The sequence below is a fragment of the Nannospalax galili genome, unplaced genomic scaffold (genome assembly GCF_000622305.1).
Source record: "Nannospalax galili isolate Female #2095 unplaced genomic scaffold, S.galili_v1.0 scaffold127, whole genome shotgun sequence".
Classification (NCBI taxonomy): domain Eukaryota; kingdom Metazoa; phylum Chordata; class Mammalia; order Rodentia; family Spalacidae; genus Nannospalax; species Nannospalax galili.
In genome coordinates, this window is record NW_008360326.1 from 4,332,985 (window position 1) to 4,353,581 (window position 20,597).

The window sequence follows — 20,597 nt, forward strand, 5'->3', positions numbered from 1 at the left end:
GGGTAATTTTTTTAATGATCTCTTAGATTATCTTGCTGGATCATTTTGCCTGTGATAATCCTATTAAAAGTATAAACTTCCATCTGGGTGAAACAGTTTTGTTACCTAAACTGTTTAAGCATACATTTGGCTACGGTAACCTTTTAATTTGAAGGCAGTTTTAGCAAAGCTTAAGATTCATTACAAACAAATTGCTTCCCACGTTTTTCCTACCACACTCCTGGAAAGTGGCTTATTGGAACTGTCAGTGTAAATGTCCTCACAAAGGGATAGTTAGAGTAAACCACCTTCCTGACAGCCTCCAAACTAAGATTATGACTAAGAAGTTACACCCAGCACTGTAAATAATGTCCTGCGTAGGTCTTATCAAGAGCATTACCTTTTCATTTACCAGACTCCCAATTAAAGCAAGAATAATCACAAATTAATTCTTTTGTTAACATATACACACGAAAAGCCTTTTCAGCTTCGTCAGCTTAGAGTGTGCAATCCAGAGCTGAGGAAATGCTGTCAGATGCGAGTCGCCGTTTGATTTTAAGTGCCTGCTGGCTCTTTACCACAGCCTGTGCATATTGTAGGGATCTGTGGTTCTGTGAGGGGGAGAAGAGCTCAGTAAGCAAGCAGTGCCGAATGGGGTAGGCGAAGGCTGTGGGAGGAGGAATATGAGAAAGGAATAAATTAAATCTTGCTCATACCTTATTCTCATTCCCAAATATGCCACATGTCCTCAGAGAGACAGACTCGTTTGAAGTGATTCAGAATTAGGACATTGTTTAAGCCTATAGAAGTGGTAGAATGCACTGTCTTGATTGCTAAGATCTAGTTGGTCTTTTTACAGAACATTTTAGTTGACACACTGATGCCTGTCCTCTGGTCTCCTTGTACTGGCTTTGAGGCATGAATCCCCAGAGCTACACGAGAGGTCTGGGCCTATAATTTCAGCCATCTTTGTTTCCTCAGAATCCTCTTTGTTTATGTGGTCAGCTCAGTAAATATTTTCTTGAAGGAATAAGTAAGCTAGATAGAATGATTATTGGTTTCTCCAGAAGCTTAACCCTTTTCATTTTTTAAAATTTTGTGTGTGTGTGTGTGTGTGTGTGTGTGTGTGTATACACGTGTACAGGTGCATGTGCCTATGCTTGCATGCAGTGGCCAGAGGAGAATGTCCTGCTGTATTATTCCCCACCTTATTCTTTTTGGACAGGATCTTGCTGAACTTGGAACTAGACTGGCATCCAGCAAGCCCCAGTGATCCTCCTGTCTCCATCCCCCACAGCACCGAGGTTATAGGCTTTTTACGTGGGTGCTGGGGATTCTAACTCAAGTCCTCAGGCTTGCCCAACAAGTTCTTTACCCACTAAGCTATCTCTGTGTGTGTGGGGGGGGTTGTTTTTTTGTTTGTTTGTAGCACAGGCTGGTCTGGAACTCACTGTGTAGACTAGGGTGGCTTCAGATTTATGGTGATTCTCCTGCCTCAGCCACCTCCTATGTACCCTACCATGCCCAACTTTTTGTCACTTTTCTAAGAGTTTGGGAATCAGCTTTTACATCTTTTTGTTCTTCATATTTTCCAATATGGCTTGGCAGAAAAAAAAACCACCTCTTACCTAATATGATCTATTTTGAAGGCTTTGTTAGAATGAATGATAGGAACCTTGTAGAGAATTTAAAGAAGGCAATCAAAAACCTTTAGAGTAAACACAACAAATTAATTCCTTTAATTCAAAACATAAAAGGGGATAACCAAAAGAGAGACATAAATGACCCAGTGGGGAATTGCTTCCAGGATACATTCAAGAATAAAAGCTCCAGGGACTGGAAAGATGGCTCAGCAGTTAAGAGCACTGACTGCTGTTACAGAGGACCCAGGTTTGATTCCCAGCACCCACATGGTAGCTAACAACCATCTGTAACTCCAGTTCCAGGGGAATCTCTGATGCCTTCTTCTGACTCCCACAGGCATTGCATGACACAGGTGCACTTACACACATGCAGGCAATACACTCATACACATATAAAATAAAAATAATAAAAATTTTTTTAAAAAAGAGTAAAAGCTCCAAAGTCCTATCAAAAAAGAGGATGATTTGATACAGTTGCAGGTAGTCCTTTATTGACTGCTGACATTCCAGAAGCTTCCTTAGAAAAAGAAGCCAGGTGTGGTGGCACATGCCTTTAACCCCAGAACTCAGAAGGCAAAAGCAGGTGAATCTCTGTGAGTTCAAGGCCAGCCTGGTCTATATAGCGAGTTCTGGGCCAGCTGGTGCTTTAGAGACCCTGTCTCAAAAAAGACACCCCCCCCAAATAAATAAATAAAATAGAGAGCTCTCACACTCAGCCCAGCTTTAAGAAACTATTTCCAGGGCTGAAGAGGTGACTTAGTGCCAAATGACCCAAGTTTGGTTCACAGCCACCTATAACTCCCACTCCAGGGGCTCTCATGCCCTCTTTTGGCCTCTGTGGGCACCAGCATACACATGCCATACAGTTCCACAGAAAGACAAACACATAAATAAAAGTAAATGCTAAGAGCTAAGAGCTTTTAAGAATATCTCTGACGTCCGGTATATGGAGGCTTGTGCCCATAGTCTCAGCACTTGGAAGGCTGAAGCATAAGGATTGCCATGAGTTTGTGACTAGCCTGGGCTGTATAATGAGTTCTAAGTCAGCCTTAGCTACAGAATATGAGTTTGCCTCACATGTTATTAACAATAATATTAATGTTATTATTAATAATCTTCTAGCCCACTAAATGAATTGAGTAAAGTTTTAGTGTGTTGAGCTGTCCAGTCAGTAATCCTAAGGGCCATCCAGCTGGTTTGTTCTCAGATTCTAGTCATTTGAGCAGTCTGATGTTAATAGGAATCCTATTTCTCCTTGTACCATGGGAAAACAGATTCTGATATTGAGAGCTGCTACGATCCCCAAAGCTCTCCTGACCACAGCTTCAAAATTTGGTCCCTTCTAACTTCACCTAGAAGAAAAACCTAATTTATTGATCATCTTCTCCGAGCCAGGAACTTATGTTTTTTGGTGTGATGTGGGTGCTACCTATATGTTTTAACAAGGTTTCATTTAATTTCAAAATGTGCCTCTATGACACATAGTTGATCATATTAGCATTGAGAAAACTAAGGGACTTGAGACTTGCAGTGTGTAGGCTTCGATATATTGGGAGTTGGGGAAGTAGATTGTGGACAAGCCTGTGTTTGTCTGCTGTTTTGATTCCTGACATTTATGATAATGGTTTAAACAGATTATAGTCATTTGTATGGCACATTTGGTAAAATACTGACACTACTGTGAAGATTGTGAGGACTATTACCTAAGCATATCTATCCATAATTTAATAATGATGGGAAATTTGGCTATATATGTGTGTATGTAATTTCAGTTAGGCTTTATGACAGTCTTGTAAGATGTGTGTGTGTGTGTGTGTGTGTGTGTGTGTGTGTGTGTGTGTGTGTGTTTGGTACCCATTTTGTAAAAGAGGAACTTGAGGGACAGCTACATTTCAGAGAACTTAACATTCAGCTCTAAAAGACTTGCTTTTTATCTTTTTATTCATTCTCTTTTTACATTTTAACAATTACATTTAATTGTGTTGTGTGCATGTATGGTTCAGAGGACACACTGTAAGAATTGGTCCTCATCTTCCACCATGTGGGTTCCAGGGATTGGCAGCAATTGCCTTTGCCCACTGAGCCATCTTGCTAGACCCTAGGACCTGCTTTTTCTGTAATCTCATCCCTTGAACCTGAAACTTGAGCAGATAGTAGATAGAACAGTAAATGTTTTATCCTTTTGATCTACTAAGTAGGCCAGTGTGTTGCTATGATTTTAAACCATAAAAGGACTGTAAACAAGCTGGGTGTGGTGGTGTGGTCCTGTAATCCTAGCACTTGAGAGGTAGAGGCAAGAGGTCAGTAATTCAAGCCAGCTTTGGCTACATAGTGATTCTGAGGCCATCCTGGACTATATGAAATTGTCTCAAAGAAGTAATAAATAAAAATGCAGTAACAAGCCTGAATGTGGTGGCACACACTTTTAATCCCAGCACTCGGGAGGCAGAGGTAGGCAAATCTCTGAGTTCAAGGCCAGCCTGGGCTACCTAGGGAGCTCCAGGCCAGCTGGGGCTACAGGAAGACCCTGTCTCAAAAGGACCAAAAAACCCAGTAAGGAACACTTGGTCTTGGGACTAAGAACTGACCCTATTATAATAGTATGTTTTTTGTTGTAGTTGGGGGGGGGGGGCACGTTGTTTTTGTTTGTAGACCAGACTGGCCTCGAACTCACAGATCTGCCTGCCTCTGCCTCCCAAGTGCTGGGATTAAAGATATGCCACCATGCCCGGCTTATGTTTTACACTCAGCAGTTTCCTTATTAGGGCGGAGAGGTTACAGACCTCTACCTCCTAGATGCATTCTCCTGAAATTTCCTTTACCCTATTACTGGACTTCCCAAACCTTTTGTGTGTCCATGAAGAGTGAACTAAAATATTAATGGCATTGATTGATAGATATTCCCCAAGTCATGCAGCATACTGAGGATCAATCTGAGCAGCTTTTCCTAATGGAGATCTGTGCTCGGTGCTTTCACGCCTAGAGAGATTCAAAGCTTCAGAATCAGCATATTTATGGCTTAGAATGTTACAGTTCTTTATTTGTAGTTGATATTTCTCAGGTCTGTTGGTGAAGTGGGAGAGTGAGAAACAGCCTTTCCTTGGCTCCTGAATTAAAATCTAAAGTTACGGGGAAAGTAACCACCTATTAAGTCTTGCGGTGTAGTGTCCCTTGCTCCAGCACAGCCAGCCAGGAGAGTGTGTTTTCAGGCTTCCTCAGCCTAGGCATCTTCTTAGGATTTTATTCAGATGGGCTATAGGTTAATGTTCACATTTTTTTGTTCTGTACTCTTGTTTTCTAGAGGTGAGGAATGGTTATTGACCCCTCATTGCTCCTTGGCTGCAGTTTGAAAGTGAAAGCTCAGAAGCAATTTAAATTTTCTTTCCTTTTCTTTTGCGTGTATGCGTGTGTGCTTTGCCGTGTGTGCGGGAAACTGAAATCAGGTCCTTTGCAAGAGCAGTGAATACTCAACCATGGAGCCATCTCTCTGGCCCCATTTTGTTTTTTGAGACAGTGTCTTCTCCAGTGTAGCGCTTGCTGGCTGGTAACTTCCTATGTAGACCAGGGTGTCCTCAAACTTGTGACAGTCTTCTTGAGTCTGCTTTCCAGGTGCTAGGATTGCAGGCATGAGCCTCCATGCTTGGCTTTTCTCATAGTCTGAACTCACTGCTTTTCTATAAATCCACTTGATGCATTCATAGATGCTTTTTGTAACTCACATGTGGGTAGCTTTGAAGAAGCAGGTGGAACTTGGATATGATTCATACAGGTTTTTCTTTATCATAAACTTAAAAACTAGTTTCTTTAAAGGATGTTGGTTAGCCTCTCCAGCCTTTAAATTTTTTATTTCATCGGCTTTTTAATAGTCATAAACCACACTGGAAATTATTTTCTAGCAAACCTAGAAGGTAACTCAGTCTTGGCTCTTTACACAAGTGAGGGAGCAGAAAGGGCATAAAAGATTACATACTCAAGAGGTCTTGAACAAGGGGGCCAAAAATGTGGAAGTGTGTAATCTTGTCTGCTAAGACATTAGGATCATTTGAGTTCTAGCTAGCTGCTAAGGCAATAGAATTTCCTACCATTAGCTTCAAGGAGGAGGGGAAGCTGTAAAGCAGCTTTTCACTGAGGTTTAATCGATGGTATCTTCTAGTAGCTGTTGCCTTCCAGAAGGTCTTCCAAGTCTGTCTTATCTGTAGCAGTTCTATGAGATTGGTAAGATCATTTGTATTTCCCCATTTTATAAATGAGAAGATAAGAAACAAGATATGAAAATGCTTATTTGTCCCCAAACCATAAGTCTAATGAAAAAGATAAAATTGGAAAACAGATGCCTTGACTACTCTGATTTTTCAAAAACAATCACATTCTGTGCCACACTTTCTACTTGAAGGCTTGAAGCTGATCTTTGGAATGGAACAGAACTTGCTGTTTTTTTTTTATGGCCTCAACTCATCCTTTCACATTAAATTAAAAACATTCTGCATCATACTTAGCCACTTTCTTGCCAAATATATTACTCTCATGGGCACTGTCCTATAAGGGAGGCATTAACCAAAGTGATAGCCAGCTGTGTCAAAAGGTGGACCAACAGCAAGTAAAAAAAGTTTAAGCTATCCCATATCTCATCTTCTACCTTAAGGTAGAAGTCCAAAGGTTTTGGCATGTGCAATAATTAATTGTGTACTCTCTTGGCAGTAAACCTAACCATACAGAATGCTCTGGTTTTAAGTAAACTTCAGGAGCCTTTCCAAGTCCCCTTAAAAGCAAGAAGCAGTACAATTATTTTCCTCCTTAATATTTTACCTATTTATTTGTATATGTATGTGGGAGTGCTTGCCCAGCTTGCCTCTGGAGGCCAGAGGATAGCCTATGAAAGTCAGCTCTCTCCCTTCATGTTGTGGGATCCCAGGGATTGGACCCAGAGTGTCAGGCATCCCCACCCACTAAGCCATCCCATTTTATAGTTACCTTAACTTAAGGGCCTTTTTGTTGTTTTGCAGAAATAAACCAGAAGCTGTAGAAGTAACATTTGCAGGTAAGTGTCTTCATCTCATCCATATTGAGAGAGGGTGTAATTTGAAAAAAAATAATAAAAATAAAAAAAATATGTATTATTTTTATGTGTATGAGTGTATTGCCTGCATGTATGTAAGTACACTCACATCATGTAGTACCACAGAGGTCAGAAAAGGGACTCGGATCCCCTGGAACTAGAGTTATGGACAACCATGTGGGTGCTAGGAACCAAACCCAACCCTCTGGAGAAAATAAAATTTTTGATTGTAAAGTCTTTTTGAGGCTTTCAGAGACCATTTCATGTATTTATACATTGCCAACTGATTTTGGGGTTAGATAAACTATGTAAAGCTGCCTGCTTGTATCTTGGGAATTTCATTTTTTAGAACAAGCAGTCTTATTTTGGAAGTCCTCCAGTGTTACCTTCTAGTAACTGTTACCTACATTTGCCTGGCCTTTGTGGGGAGGATGGCAGGAGCATGCTAGAGCTGGTCTGTCAAGTCAAAGACACGGTGCTGCTTTGTTGGGAAACCCTGCTGTTAAGGTCAGCTCCTTTCTCAGCAGGGGCTTCCTGCCTGACTTACCTGGAAAGTGCCTCCAAGCACAGGTGCCTGACCTTATTCAGAACATGACCTTTGGCATAGTTACCTGCAATAAAACTACTCCCAGGTTTTTTCTATATGATAATTAGGCATTGCCCTATAGCCAGATGATAGGATCCCCCTACCACATGTAAATAACCCTAACCCCTACTGAATAAATGGAGCTATTTCACTGAGTCTGGAGCTGCTCACTGGCCATCCTGACCCCCCATTCGTCGCTTCTGCTCCCTTTGTTCTCGTGGATCGGTGGCCAACGACCCACGAGGGGAGGGAGAGACCCCACACTGCTTTCCATTCCTTATAAAGAATTGGCTGTTGGTACAACTTACTTGTGTGAACTCAGGAGTTTACAACTACTCCCCTCCAGAAAAAGCAATTGCTTCCCTAGATGATCTTAGATGACTTCTGTAGCTGAGGGCTGGTACCATCCCTGTTGCCTCCTAGTCACTAATGTGCCACACTTCTTATGGTTCTTGTGATTTCTCATGTGAGTTCTGAACATGCTGGCCCTCAGCACCTAGCTTCAGTAATGACAGACTAGATCAGTCCACTTGGTAGTACAGGTCAAGAGGACCTAAAGAGTGGAGGCCTAGAGCATGAAGGATACTTAGAAGGTAACTACATCTATTACATTGATCTTGTTTGAATCCTAATTCAAATCAGATAAAAGTGAAGTATAGTCGGGCGTGGTGGCGCACACCTTTAATCCCAGCGCTCGTTCAAGGCCAGTGTGGTCTACATAATGAGTTCCAGGACAGCTGGGGCTACAGGGAGACCCTGTCTCAAAAAGACCAAAAAAAAAAAAAAAAGTTCCCAGGCGTGGTGGTGCACACCTGTAGTTCCAGCACTTGGGAGGCAGCAGCAGGTGGATCTCTGTGAGTTCAAGGCCAGCTTGGTCAACACAGTGAGTTCCAGGACAGCTGGGGCTACAGGGAAACCCTGTCTCAAAAAGACAAAAAAAAAAAAGTGAAGTATATCCGAATCAAATGGTGTGATGGCTAGGATATGCTTCACAATAAATCATTGGGGTGGGGGCAGGTATATAATTGAAAGAACATGTGTTCATCATCATTGAAGCTGCATGGGTCAGGGTAAGAGTTTGTTTACAGCTCTTTCTCCTTTTAAACATGTTGAAAATGCATTACAATAAAAGTTTTCTTTTAAGTTCTTTTAGCACAAGCTGTGGTTAAGGCAAAAATAGCGTTGTAATTTTAGAAATGATCCATGAGAGGGGTACTGAGTAATTCCATACCAGTGTTTCTGCTGGCTTTCCCTGTGAATTTAAAATAAATGTGATTTTATTTGCTCATTCTCTCTTTCTCTCTCACTGATCTTTTTGAAATTTGGTCTCCCTGTAGACCCAGCTAGCCTGGAGCTCACTGTGTAGACCAGGCTGGCCTCCCATGTGCTGGGCTACCACACCCAGCTATCTTGCATGCTTTATTACCTCAGGTCTTCTTGTGGCCTGCTCTGTGGCTTGGGGATTATTCCCTACTTGCAGGGTAAGCAGTCTTTCTTGCTTTTTTCACAGATTTTGATGGTGTCCTCTATCATATTTCAAATCCTAATGGAGACAAAACAAAAGTGATGGTCAGTATTTCTTTGAAATTCTACAAAGAACTTCAGGCACACGGCGCTGATGAGGTAAGTGTCACATCGATTTCCTTAAGACTTTTGTCCTTTTTTCACCTTCTGCTGGTAGCTTGCCACTTACAGACCCGTAGACTAAGTCACCCCCACAGACAGTGGCCACTGCACAGCTTGCTCACCTAACCAGAAGCTCTTGGCTCCATTTCCTATAATGATGTAGAAAAGTATTTTCCAGCTAAAATTTTGGCTCTTTGCTTGCTTGCTTTTTATCTTGGAGAAATATGTCCTCTAACCAAAGCTTAAAAACTTTTTTTTTTACTATGGTCTCATGTAACCCATGCTGGCTTTAAATTCCTTACATGTTGGAGGCAGGTCTCAAACTCTGATCCTCTTCCCTTCACCTCCCAAGTGTTAAAGTATATACCACCATACCCACCTAATATCCTAAAGGGATTTGATTCTTGTCAGCTTATATAGGCTACCAGGATTTTAGAAAACAATGAAAACAAGGTGTGGGTGCACACACCTTTAACCTCAGCACTTGAGGCAGGGGGAAGTGGACTTCTGTGAGATCCAGGCCAGCTTGGTCTATATAGTGAGTTCCAGTCTAGCTGAGGCTACAGGGAGTCCCTGTCTTAAATAAAATTAAATTAAATTAAATTAAAATAGCTAGTTCTCCAAAAGCAGAAGAGAATATTTTATTAACTAATACAGAAATAGCTATGGTGGGGGCTAGAGAGATGGCTCAATGATTTAGAGCACTGGCTCTAGCAGAGGACCTAGATTCAGTTCCCAGCATCCACATGGCTGCTAACAACTATCTGAAACTCCAGTTCCAGAGGATCCAACACCCCTTTCTGGCCTTTGGGGCATTGTATGTATTGGGTACACTTACATATGTGCAGGCAAGAAACTCATACACATAAAAATAAATTTAAAAGCTTGAATAGGACAGATTCTGTTTCATGTTTAGAATGTTATCAAGGCAGGGGCATATGATTTATGGTTTATTAAATTCTATAATCTCCATTTTCATTCTGGAAGTTAAGGCACAAGTAACTGCCCTGTGAACTTTTTTAAGTTAATGTTCTTTAAAGTGACCTTTCCACCTATCTCTTCCTTCTCTTTCCCTTAGGGGAAGTAAGAAGGGATGTCTAGGTCTTAGGAAGCTCACAGTGGTTTTGCCTTATGTCCTGACTTCTCTAGATAGCTAAAGTAGCAGGTTTGGTTCCTGTTGAACTGCATTTGCTCTGGGGAGAGAGCCTTTTATGGAAAAAAGAAAATGCTGTTACACCAGTGTGCCCACATTGTGGTTGGGTCTCAAAGCAGGAAGTATGACTCAGTTCCTGAATCAGTTTTCAGATATCTTAGTTTTAACAAACTGGGCTCTCCTTAATCTGCTAAGTGAAGACAATAGCCATTTCTCTCTCTCTCTCTCTCTCTCTCTCTCTCTTTCTGAAAAGTAGAAGCTTTTGAACCGTTCCAAATTTCTGTAACAAAAGGCTATTTATAAAGGAGTATGATCTAAAACTTGATAGTTTTTGGTGTAAAACATAAAATCAGACTTAATAATACCAAGAGCCACAGGGAGACCCTTTTGTGTAAAACATAAAATCAGACTTAATAATACCAAGAGCCACAGGGAGACCCTTTTGTATTTGGGTGCATTTGATTTGCTTTAAGAAAAAAAAAAGGAAACATTTAAAAAGCTTACAGAGAAAGATGGTCCTTTTGTAAAGGTAGTAGGATTATATAAAGGTAGTGACTGACTCATCAGATAAAGAGCACAAGGGAAACAGGTGTGATGGCAGCCTTGCTTTAGATCAACTTGAGGATGCCTGCCTGAAAAGAGCAGTAAACATTTGAACAGAGTTCTAGGTTTCTAGGTGCTATAATACTACTGGAAGGGGAAGGAAATGTTGGTCTAGCATTTTACTCCCCCCTCCCCAACACACTGCAGTTCTCATAGTTACCCACATTGGTCAAAGAGCTAACCACTCAAGTGGGCGGACTAAGTAACATTCCCAGTGCTGGAGCAGAGTATGCAGTAAATGATTCCCTGGCTTGGTTAAACTGTGACCAGCCTGTGATAACCACAGGAACCTTGTTACTTTGTCACAGGACCCTTTTAAAGGCACAGTTCCTCTGGAGGTCTAATAGTTATGAGTGGAGTAGATAGGTCACTTCTGCCCATCTCCTGGTGTCAGGTTAAGAGGGGGAAACCAATTTAAAAGTGAATCATGATTGAAAGTATAAGTGAATACTGTATTCCAGTAGCACACATCTATGAGCTCATCGAGGGGGCAGCGCACAACTGGAGAATCCTGAGCCCAAGGCCACACTTGGACTACGTAGTAAGATGGGTCTCAAAACAAAACAGGTACAAGTGAAATAGCAAATAAATGTTCACAGGTTTATGCCAAGAAGAGAGAAGGGTCTTTGAAATAGCTCTGTAGATAGAAGCACTTGATGTGCAAGCCTGAGATCAGTCCCCAGAACCCATGGTAGGAGAGAATTGACTCCCAAAGATTGTCTTCTGACCTCTACACATATACCGGCACTCACACACACACATCAAATATACACGTATACATAATAATAATTGTAAGTAAAAATTTTAAAACAGCTGTGCTTGGTGGCCCATGCCTTTAATCCCAGTACTAGGGAAGCAGAGGCAGGCAGATCTCTGTGAGTTCAAGGCCAGCGTGGTCTACATAATGAGTGCCAGGACAGCTGGGGCTACAGGGAGACCCTGTCTCAAAAAGATTTTAAAAAAATTAAAGAGAGCAAAGGAATTAAATATGGACTAAACATTGACTCAGATCTCAGAAAAATAACATGGTAAACCTGAAATTAAGCTAAATTGAAGGGGCTGTGGTGTCCCTAACACCTGATTTCCCTTTTCTTCAGGTACTGATAATGTAGCATTGTAGCTCAGTGATAGCATGCCAGTTAAAATTCTTGAGGATATACGTGTTCCTTTTTTCCCCCCAGATTCTTCAGAAGTGGTATGGGACACCTGAAGGTCAAAACTATGTGCCACCAACAAACTCTGACCTCAGGCCCTTCCCTTTAGTTCCTCATCTATAAAAGAGATCCCTTTGCATATGATCACCGACTAGGAACCACACGTGGCATTACTTACCTTTTCCCTTTGTGTAAGCAAGTGTAATCATGAATTCATACTTTAGGGTCCATACTGTCATCTAAATTTTGTAGATTACAAATTTCTAAAATGATCAATCAAGTACAGAATATTAGGAAATTATTCAATTAACTATTCCCAGGCCATTGTTTAAGGTATTTCCAGGGAATACTTAAGAATGGGTGCTCGTAGAAGGTTGGCTCAGTGGTGAAGTGTTTACTTAGTATGCATTAAAGCCCCGGGTTTGATCTCTAGCACCACCAAAAAATGAACAGGTTGGGGGTAGATAACCTTACCATTTGATGATTTTTATTTTCAAATGGAACATTAAGCATTTAATTTATTGCTGGGTTCTGTTTTAATGTTGTTTAAAGAATTCATTGAACATAGGATAAGAGCATTCATATACCTTTCGACAGTTGAATCTAATGTCTGTGTATGGAGGTCTTGTCTGGCCTTGAGAACACAGCAGTAAAACAGATGGGCTGCTTTCATGGAACTGGACCCTAGCTCTTACCGTCAAGACAAAAGCTTCCATTTGGCATTTTTAATTTGATAATAGTGTAGATTAAATATTCTTTGTGATACTTTGGGATGTTCAGCATGGAAGAAGCCAGAGCAGTCTGTGTCCCGATTCCCTATTGGCAATTTGGGTAACTTCTTCAGAGGATGGTGTGTGATAAGAATAGGAGGTAGGAATTGGTTTGGCAGTCACGGTAAAAAGACCCCAAAGAAAAGTAGCCAGTTTCTTGGCTAAAAATCAAAATGTCCTTCGGCCTGTACAAACTCTGTTCCAAAGGCCAAAAATGTCAAAAGTATTTGGGAGTACTTATCCCTAAAAGATTTTAGGGTTACCTCTCCAGAGGGGGGGAATGTTAGAGTAGCAAAAAGCCTCATTAAAACAAATATACAAAGTTGTTCAGGAATAAGTGATGAGGAGGATTGAGAGAGGAGGAAGAAGGTGTGGATTTGATCAAGTTTTTTTAAAGTTAAAAAAATAAATAAATATTAGAATAAGACCCCTCCTTTTTTTGAGACAGGGTCTGCCTGTAGCCCCAGCTGGTCTAGAACTCACTATGTAGACCAGAGATCCTCCTGCCTCTGCCTCCTGAGCGCTGGGATTAAAGGCGTGCGCTGCCACACCTGGCCCTAAAATAAGAAAAATTTTAAAAATGATTATTTATACTGAGAGAGTGTTAGAAACTGACTGGATACCTATAGTCAAACCTATATCTTGCGGGACACATGCCTGTAGTTCTTGAACTTGAGAGGGTAAGGTAGGAGGATCAGGAGTTCAAGGTTCATCTTCAACTACATAGTGAGTTCCAGGCCAGCCTAGGCTACAAGAGACCTTGTTGTCTCTGAGGTTGAAAAAAGAAAAGAAAAGCCCTTATTATACTGCTGAGTTTTAGTGTTTTGGCCTCATTTTTTACCTTCTGTGGAATAGAGATGACATTCTCCACCCCCATTATAAATTTTTAGCAAAGGTTGTAAATGAGCCAGGTCTGTGGGGTTTTATGTGTGAGTGGGTGGGGGTAGGGCTTTTATTTTGTTTATAGGGGTTTGGGACTTTTTCTTTTGTCTTTGAGGCAAAGTCTCCTATGTAGCCCAAGTTGACCACACACTGCTCCAGCCTCCTGAGTGCTGGGATTACAGCCATGTACTACCATACCCAGGCCCATGTTTATAATCTGGCTATTGAATATAGTTTGCTGAGCACTGAAAAGCTTATTATTAGATTGTTAGTAATTTTACTTTGTGCTTTGTTTCTGTCTCCAGGTAACTCCCTTTCCGCTATTTAATGTGTCCCTTATAACACTTAAGTCAGCTTTGTTCCTTCCTAAATAAAAGGTGTATTTCATAAACCATGTCCGTTGAGGAGCAGATTCCACTAAGTAAAACAGACTGACAGAAAAAAACAGGAAAGTGTAAAGGGGCTTTTGTTTTTTTATCTACTTCTAAAAGCTAGAAAGTAGTCTGTACTTTGTTGGTTTAGGGAAACTCCAGGTAGGTAGTATGTCCATTCTGTGGACACACTGGTATTATAGCTGACTGAGATTCTGTTATCCATTGTCCTTTGCCTTAAAAGCCAAATATGAACTAACTCATTTCAAATCATACAAGTTTAACATGCTAACAGAAGTCAGCTCCCAGAAATCCAGGTTTTACCTCTTCATTCACTTTGAATGAAGTTAGAGCTTTGGCCTGTGTTTAGTTGATAATTAACGTGATCTATTGTCTTGCATCTCTCATACCTCTCTTAAAAACAAAAGATTAAGGGACTGGAGAGATGGCTCAGCGGTTAAGAACACTGACTGTTCTTTCAGAAGATGCAGGTTCAAATATCAGCACCCACATGGCAGCTAAAAACTAACTCCTAGTTCCAGAGGATCCAACAGCCTCTTCTGTCCTCTGAGGGCATTGCACGACACAGGTGTACTTACCTACATGCAGGCAATACATGCATACGTGCAAAATAAAAATGACAAATATTTTTTTTTAATGTGCTTTAAAAAATGCGTAGTGTAGAATCTAAAGAAAAACATGTGGTCAAGTTTTTGAGAGACAACCATGACTGGATTATAATTCAGTTCTATGAGAGCTCTGTTGTCACTTAAATTCACTTCCTCCTCTGCTTTCCCACCCACCAAATGAAGGTTAAACACACTGGTTTATGACGAATTTAGCAAGTACACTTCAAGAAATAAGGAGAATACTGTGAACTTTGGATTAACTTTCTTTTTCTTTAATTTTCTAGTTATTAAAGAGAGTATACGGGAGTTTCTTGGTAAACCCAGAATCAGGTATGTTGTACTGTGAGCAAGCTGTTATGGAATGACATAAAAGAGATGTGTCCTGTTTATATTAAGCCTTTTTTTTTTTTTTTAATTAAGCCTTTTTTAGCCAGAAGATTTAAATATTCATTTTGTAAATCGTTCTGCAGGAGCCCATTTCCCCAAGTCAGCTCCTTCTACAAAAGTAACCATTAAGAGGTCTGGCTTGTCCAGGATGGTACACAAAGAGTTACAGAATTGATACATAGGTCATTATTTAACACTGTCTTGATGAGGCCGAAAATGATTCTTAATCTTCTAGCTGGAGGAGCCACCTTTGTCTGACCACAGTGATTAAAATGTTCTTAAGGGATTGGGGAGATAGTTCAGTTGGTGCTTGCCTCAAAAGCATGAGGTCCTGAGGTGGGTTTTTTTTGTTGTTTTTTTGTTGTTTTTGGGGGGGGGGGTTTGTCTTTTTGAGACAGGGTCTCCCTATAGCCCCAGCTGTCCTGAAACTCACTATGTAGACCAGGCTGGCCTTGAACTCACAGAGATCCGCCTGCCTCTGCCTCCCCAGTGCTGGGATTAAAGGTGTGCGCCACCACACCTGGCTGAGGTCCTGAGTTTTATCCTCAGCACCCACATAAAAAATAATGTATCCAGGCTGGAGAGATGGCTCAGTGGTTAAGAACTCTGGCTGTTCTTGCAGAAGACCCAGGTTCAAATCCCAGCAACCACATGGCAGCTAACAACTGTCCGTTAACTCCAGTTCCAGGGGATCTGACAGCCTCTTCCATCCTTCGCAGGCGTTGCAGGACATGAGTGCACTTACCTACTGCATGCAGGCAATACACACATAACACATAAAATAAAAAATTTTTTTAAATGTATGATTTTAAATCTCATTGCTGGGGAGTTAGAAACAGGCTGATCCCTAGAACTTGCTTAATATAAACCCATTTAGCCTAATTGGTAAGCTCTAGATCCTAGTGAGAGACCCTGTTTCAAAAAATAAGGTGGGAGCTGGAGAGAGGGCTCAGCAGTTAAGGAAACTTACTGAGAACCCGAAGGACCCAGGTTCAGTTCCCAGCACCCACATGACAGCTAACACCTCTCCTGAACTCCAGTTCCAGGAAATCCAATACCTTCTTCTAGCTTCTGTGGGCATCAGGCATACATGTGGTACACTTACATGCAGGTAAAACATACACATAAAATAAAAAGAAATAGGATCTTTTAAAAAATAAATAAGGTTGAGGCTGGAGAGATGGCTCAGCAGTTAAGAGCATTGGCTGCTCTTCCAGAGAACCCAGGTTCAAATCCCAACACCTACATGGTAACTAACAACCATCCATAATTCCAGTTCCAGGGGATCCAATGTCCTCTCTTGGCTTCTTTGGGCTTTGCACAACACAGATGCATATACAAATAGGCAGGCAATACACTCATACACTAAAAACAATACATATTTAAAAATTAATAAGGTGAACAGCTCCCGAGAAATGACACCCCAGGTTTGCTTCTGGTCTTCAGCCTTTACACTCACATACTTATACACAGACACACAAATAAATGCCCTTGGGAAGAATGGACAAACACTGGTTCCTACCTACAACCCCTAGTAACTTTATCTTGCATATTTGTGTCCCTGGATCTTCCTTCCTCCCACCTTCTACTGAAGCACAGACATTGCCAGAATACATACTCTCACTCTATACAAGTGTGAAGTATAACAATGTGAAAGTAGCATCTCTTCTCTCTGTTTACCAGTTTATCTAGGCAACTTTGGATAACTCAGCCAGCCACATGAGATTGATCGTTACTTTTAAAAATTTTATATATATATGTTATTGTGTGTATTTATGATGTGGAGTTCACACCACAGGGCATGTATGGAAGTTAGAAGGTAACTTTGTGGAGTCATTTTTCTCCTTCTATGTGGGTTTTAGAAATTGAACTCAGGTCATTGGTTACATAGCAAATACTTCACCCACTGAGCGATCTCACTGACCCCCGGTTGTTCTTTTGATCTTCAGTATGTTCAGCTCATATCAGAACATATGAGGTCTTAATACTAACATGACAAAAATGTGCTAAGCACAAAGATTTAAACAGCCTATGTCCTCAAAGAAGTTAGTAAAAAAGGCTTTGGAAATAACCTTTTGAAAAATAAGTAAGACAAGGCATGGTGGCGCACGCCTTTAATCCCAGCACTTGGGAGGCAGAGATAGGCAGATCTTTGTGAGTTTGAGGCCAGCCTGGTCTACATAGTGAGCTGCAGGACAGCTGGGGCTACAAGGAGACCCTGTCTCAAAAAAAAAAAAGAAAGAAAGAAAGAAAAGAAAAATCAGTAAATAGTAAGTAGGCTTGAGGGTTTTTTTATTTTTATTTTATTATGTGTATGTTTGTGTTGCCTGCATGTAGGTAAGTACACCCATGTCGTGCAATGCCCACAGAGGTCAGAAGAGGCTGTCAGATCCCCTGGGATTGGAGTTATGGATAGTTGTTAGCTGCCATGTGGGTGCTGGGATTCAAACCCGGGTCTTCTGCAAGAACAACCAGTGTTCTTAACCACTGAGCCATCTCTTCAACCCCTTATTTATTTTTTTTATTTTATGTATATGAGTGTATTTCCTGCATGTATGTAAGTACACCCATGTCGTGCAATGCTGTGGAGGTCAGAAGAGGGCTTCAGATTCCCCCTAGAATTGGAGTTAAGGACAGTAAAGTGTGAGGTCCATACAGTTCTGGTAGAATTTAGAATTATCCCCACCTGTACTATTAAAATGATCCTCAGTGGTATACAGATACTCTTTTGAAAACATCTTACAGGCTTTTGAGCACTGCTAATCCCTTGATTATGTAACCAAGGATTCCCAGCTGTTTCCTGGAATTCATAGGCAACACATCAGAAGGAGGCAGAATAGTCTAGTGGTCAACAGACTTACTTTTTAATTCCTCTTCTGCCCATTTATTGCTGATCAATTCCATGAATTCTGTATACATTTAGAAATAGTTTTGTTGTGTAGCATAGGCTGTCCTGGAACTCAAGACACCTAGCTCAACCTCTTTCTTAAGTGCTGATATTGTGTGTACATACCACCATACCTAGCTTATATACTGTATATTTTTTTATTAATTTATTTCTAATTATGTATATGTGGGTGCTCATGCATGCAGGTAAGGACATGGGAGTGCTGGTACCCACAGAGACTTCAGATGTCCTGGAGCTGGAGTTATAGGCACTTGTGAGCTACCCTACATTGGTGCTGGAATGGAACTCTGGTCCTCTGTAAGAGCAGTGTGTGCTCTTAATCCCTGAACTTTCCAGCTCCTGTACATTCTTTAATACAGCAGTCTCTTCCATCTACCTACATCCTTCCCATCTGCTCTTTTTTTAAAATAGATGAGGGCATTGTAGAGGTTAGGCAGTTTTCCAAGGCTATACAGTGAGGCCAGAATTGGGACCAAGTTCTGTTCAACTCAAAACAGAGTGTCTTACACATGTGTATATCATGCTGCATTCAATAGATCACTGCTGTTTGAACCTCCTTTCCTCTTTAAATGAGGATAACCTTATTTGTCCTGACTTTGTCAAAGAAAGGTTTGCGGATCAATGAAGTAAAACATGAAAAGTTTACAGTGTATACAGATAGAAAGTATATATGTGAGAACACTTGGGTTTTTCTACCTTGTCTCTTCACAGAGGGTCCACAGTGGCAAGTATGAGGCCATATTTTATTATTAGAAAGCTTCTAGACTAGGGGCTAGAGCAATAGGTCAGCAGTTAAGAGCACTAGCTACTCTTACAGAGAACCTGGGTTCAGTTTCCAGCACCCACATGGCCTCTAACAATGATCTTTAACTCAAGTCTCTGGGGATCCTATACCCTCTTCTGGCCTCCATGGGCACTGCGTGAACATCGTATACTTATATACAAAACGCTCATACCCATAAAATAAAAAAAATTTAAAAGAAAGCTTTAGACTGTTTCAACCATATTTTTTAGTTTTTTTTACATTTGCTTTTATTGTATATGTATGAATGTTTTATGTGAGTGTACCCATATCATGCCATGCCTACAGAGGCTAGAAGAAGGCATTAGATCCCCTGGAACTAGAGTTTTAAAAAAACGTTGTTAGTCATCAGGTGGGTGCAGGGAAACTGAATCCAGATCCTCTACAAGAGCAGCCAGTGCTCTTAACCACTGAGCCATCTCACTAGCCACCCTGACCATGTTTTTTGTATTGTTAAGAGACAAATATATGATTTGTACAGCGTCATGTAGTCTACTGTCTTAAACAGGTTCTAGAACACTAAATTTCTAATCAGAGTTCCCATTACATAATCATTCTTTTTTTTTTTAATGCTGCTTAGGATTTGTTAATTAGCTATAAATATTTACAGGAGCTTGATAAGAATCAATTTTATTTTGTCATAATAGGTAGAGATGAGAAGTAGCCTCTGTTCACTTGGGAGAGGGATTTGGTTTGGGTTTTTTGTTGATTTGTTTGTAATAAAACTTTTGGATGTTTTTCCCCTTCCAGGATACAATGTTTCTTTGCTATATGACCTTGAAAATCTGCCTACATCCAAGGATTCTATTGTACATCAGGCTGGCATGTTGAAGCGAAATTGTTTTGCCTCTGTGTTTGAGAAATACTTTCAATTCCAAGAAGAGGGGAAGGAAGGAGAGAACAGGGCAGTTATCCATTATAGAGATGACGAGACCATGTGAGTGTGAACTTTTCTCCTAAAGCCTGAGTGCGTCTGTCCTATTGGCATGGCACTTACTGAAAGAAATATGTGTGATCAAACCTAAATTCTGCTGTAAGGATCCTTTCAAAATGCCTTCTTATAAAATTTCTTAAGCCAAAATGTCGATGATAAGGAAAAATGAACTACTTCTCCAAGCTCCAAGAATAACCAGAAGAAAAGAAAATTCCATGCTTTGCTTTAATGCACCACTCTTCTGAGTTTTCCTTAAAAGAATAGCCCAGATAATCAGGCAACAGAGACTGACTATAGGTGCTTTCTTATTGCAACTTTTTTTCTTTTTTCTTTTTTCTTTTTTTCTCTCTTTTTGAGACAGGATCTCCCTGTAGCCTCAGCTGACCTGGAACTCACTAAGTAGACCAGGCTGGGCTTGAACTCACAGAGATCCTCCTGCCTCTGCCTCCCAAGTGATGGGACTAAAGGTGTACACTACCATGCTGGCTACTGAAATTCTTTGGTGGGGGGTCGTCTTTTTGAGACAGGGTCTCTCTGTAGCCCCAGCTGTCCTGGTACTCACTACGTAGACCAGGCTGGCCTTGAACTCACAAGGATCTGCCTCCCTAGTGCTGGGATTAAAGGCATGCGCCACCACGCCTGGCTGAAACTTTTCAAAGAAATATTTTGTTATTTTTATTTTGTGTCTATGGGTGTTTTACCTGCATGTACGCAAGTGCACCTGTGTTATGCAAAGCCTGCAGAAATCAGAAGAGGGCATCAGATCCCCTGGAACTAGAGTTACGGGTGCTTGTTAGTGGCCATGTGAGTGCTGGGAACCAAACTCCGGTCCTTTGCAAGAGCAGCCAATGCTCTAAACTGCTGAGCCGTCTCTCTAGTCCCTCTTGCAACTTGTTATCTCTGCACTGTGAGTTTTGTGGTGTATGAAGAAATAAATTGTAGAGGCAAGAGAGATGGCTCAGCAGTTAAAGAGAGCTTGCTGCTCTTTCAAAGGACCACAGTTCAGTTCCCAGCACCTACACTGGGTAGCTCACAGTTACCTATAATTCCAACTCCAGTGGACCTAACCCCCTCTGACTTCCATGGACTTCTGTACTTACATGCATATATATAT

General features: G+C 41.0%; 1 protein-coding gene across 1 annotated transcript in view; it reads left to right on the plus strand.

The window, feature by feature from the left end:
• Window positions 1–20,597, plus strand: part of Arpc2 (actin related protein 2/3 complex subunit 2) — a 38,693-nt gene that overhangs the window by 3,650 nt on the left and 14,446 nt on the right. The window contains exons 3-6 of the mRNA XM_008825695.3: window positions 6,626–6,660; window positions 8,775–8,887; window positions 14,737–14,782; window positions 19,300–19,486. Coding sequence (XP_008823917.1) covers window positions 6,626–6,660; window positions 8,775–8,887; window positions 14,737–14,782; window positions 19,300–19,486 — 381 coding nt within the window. The remainder of the gene's footprint in view (window positions 1–6,625; window positions 6,661–8,774; window positions 8,888–14,736; window positions 14,783–19,299; window positions 19,487–20,597) is intronic.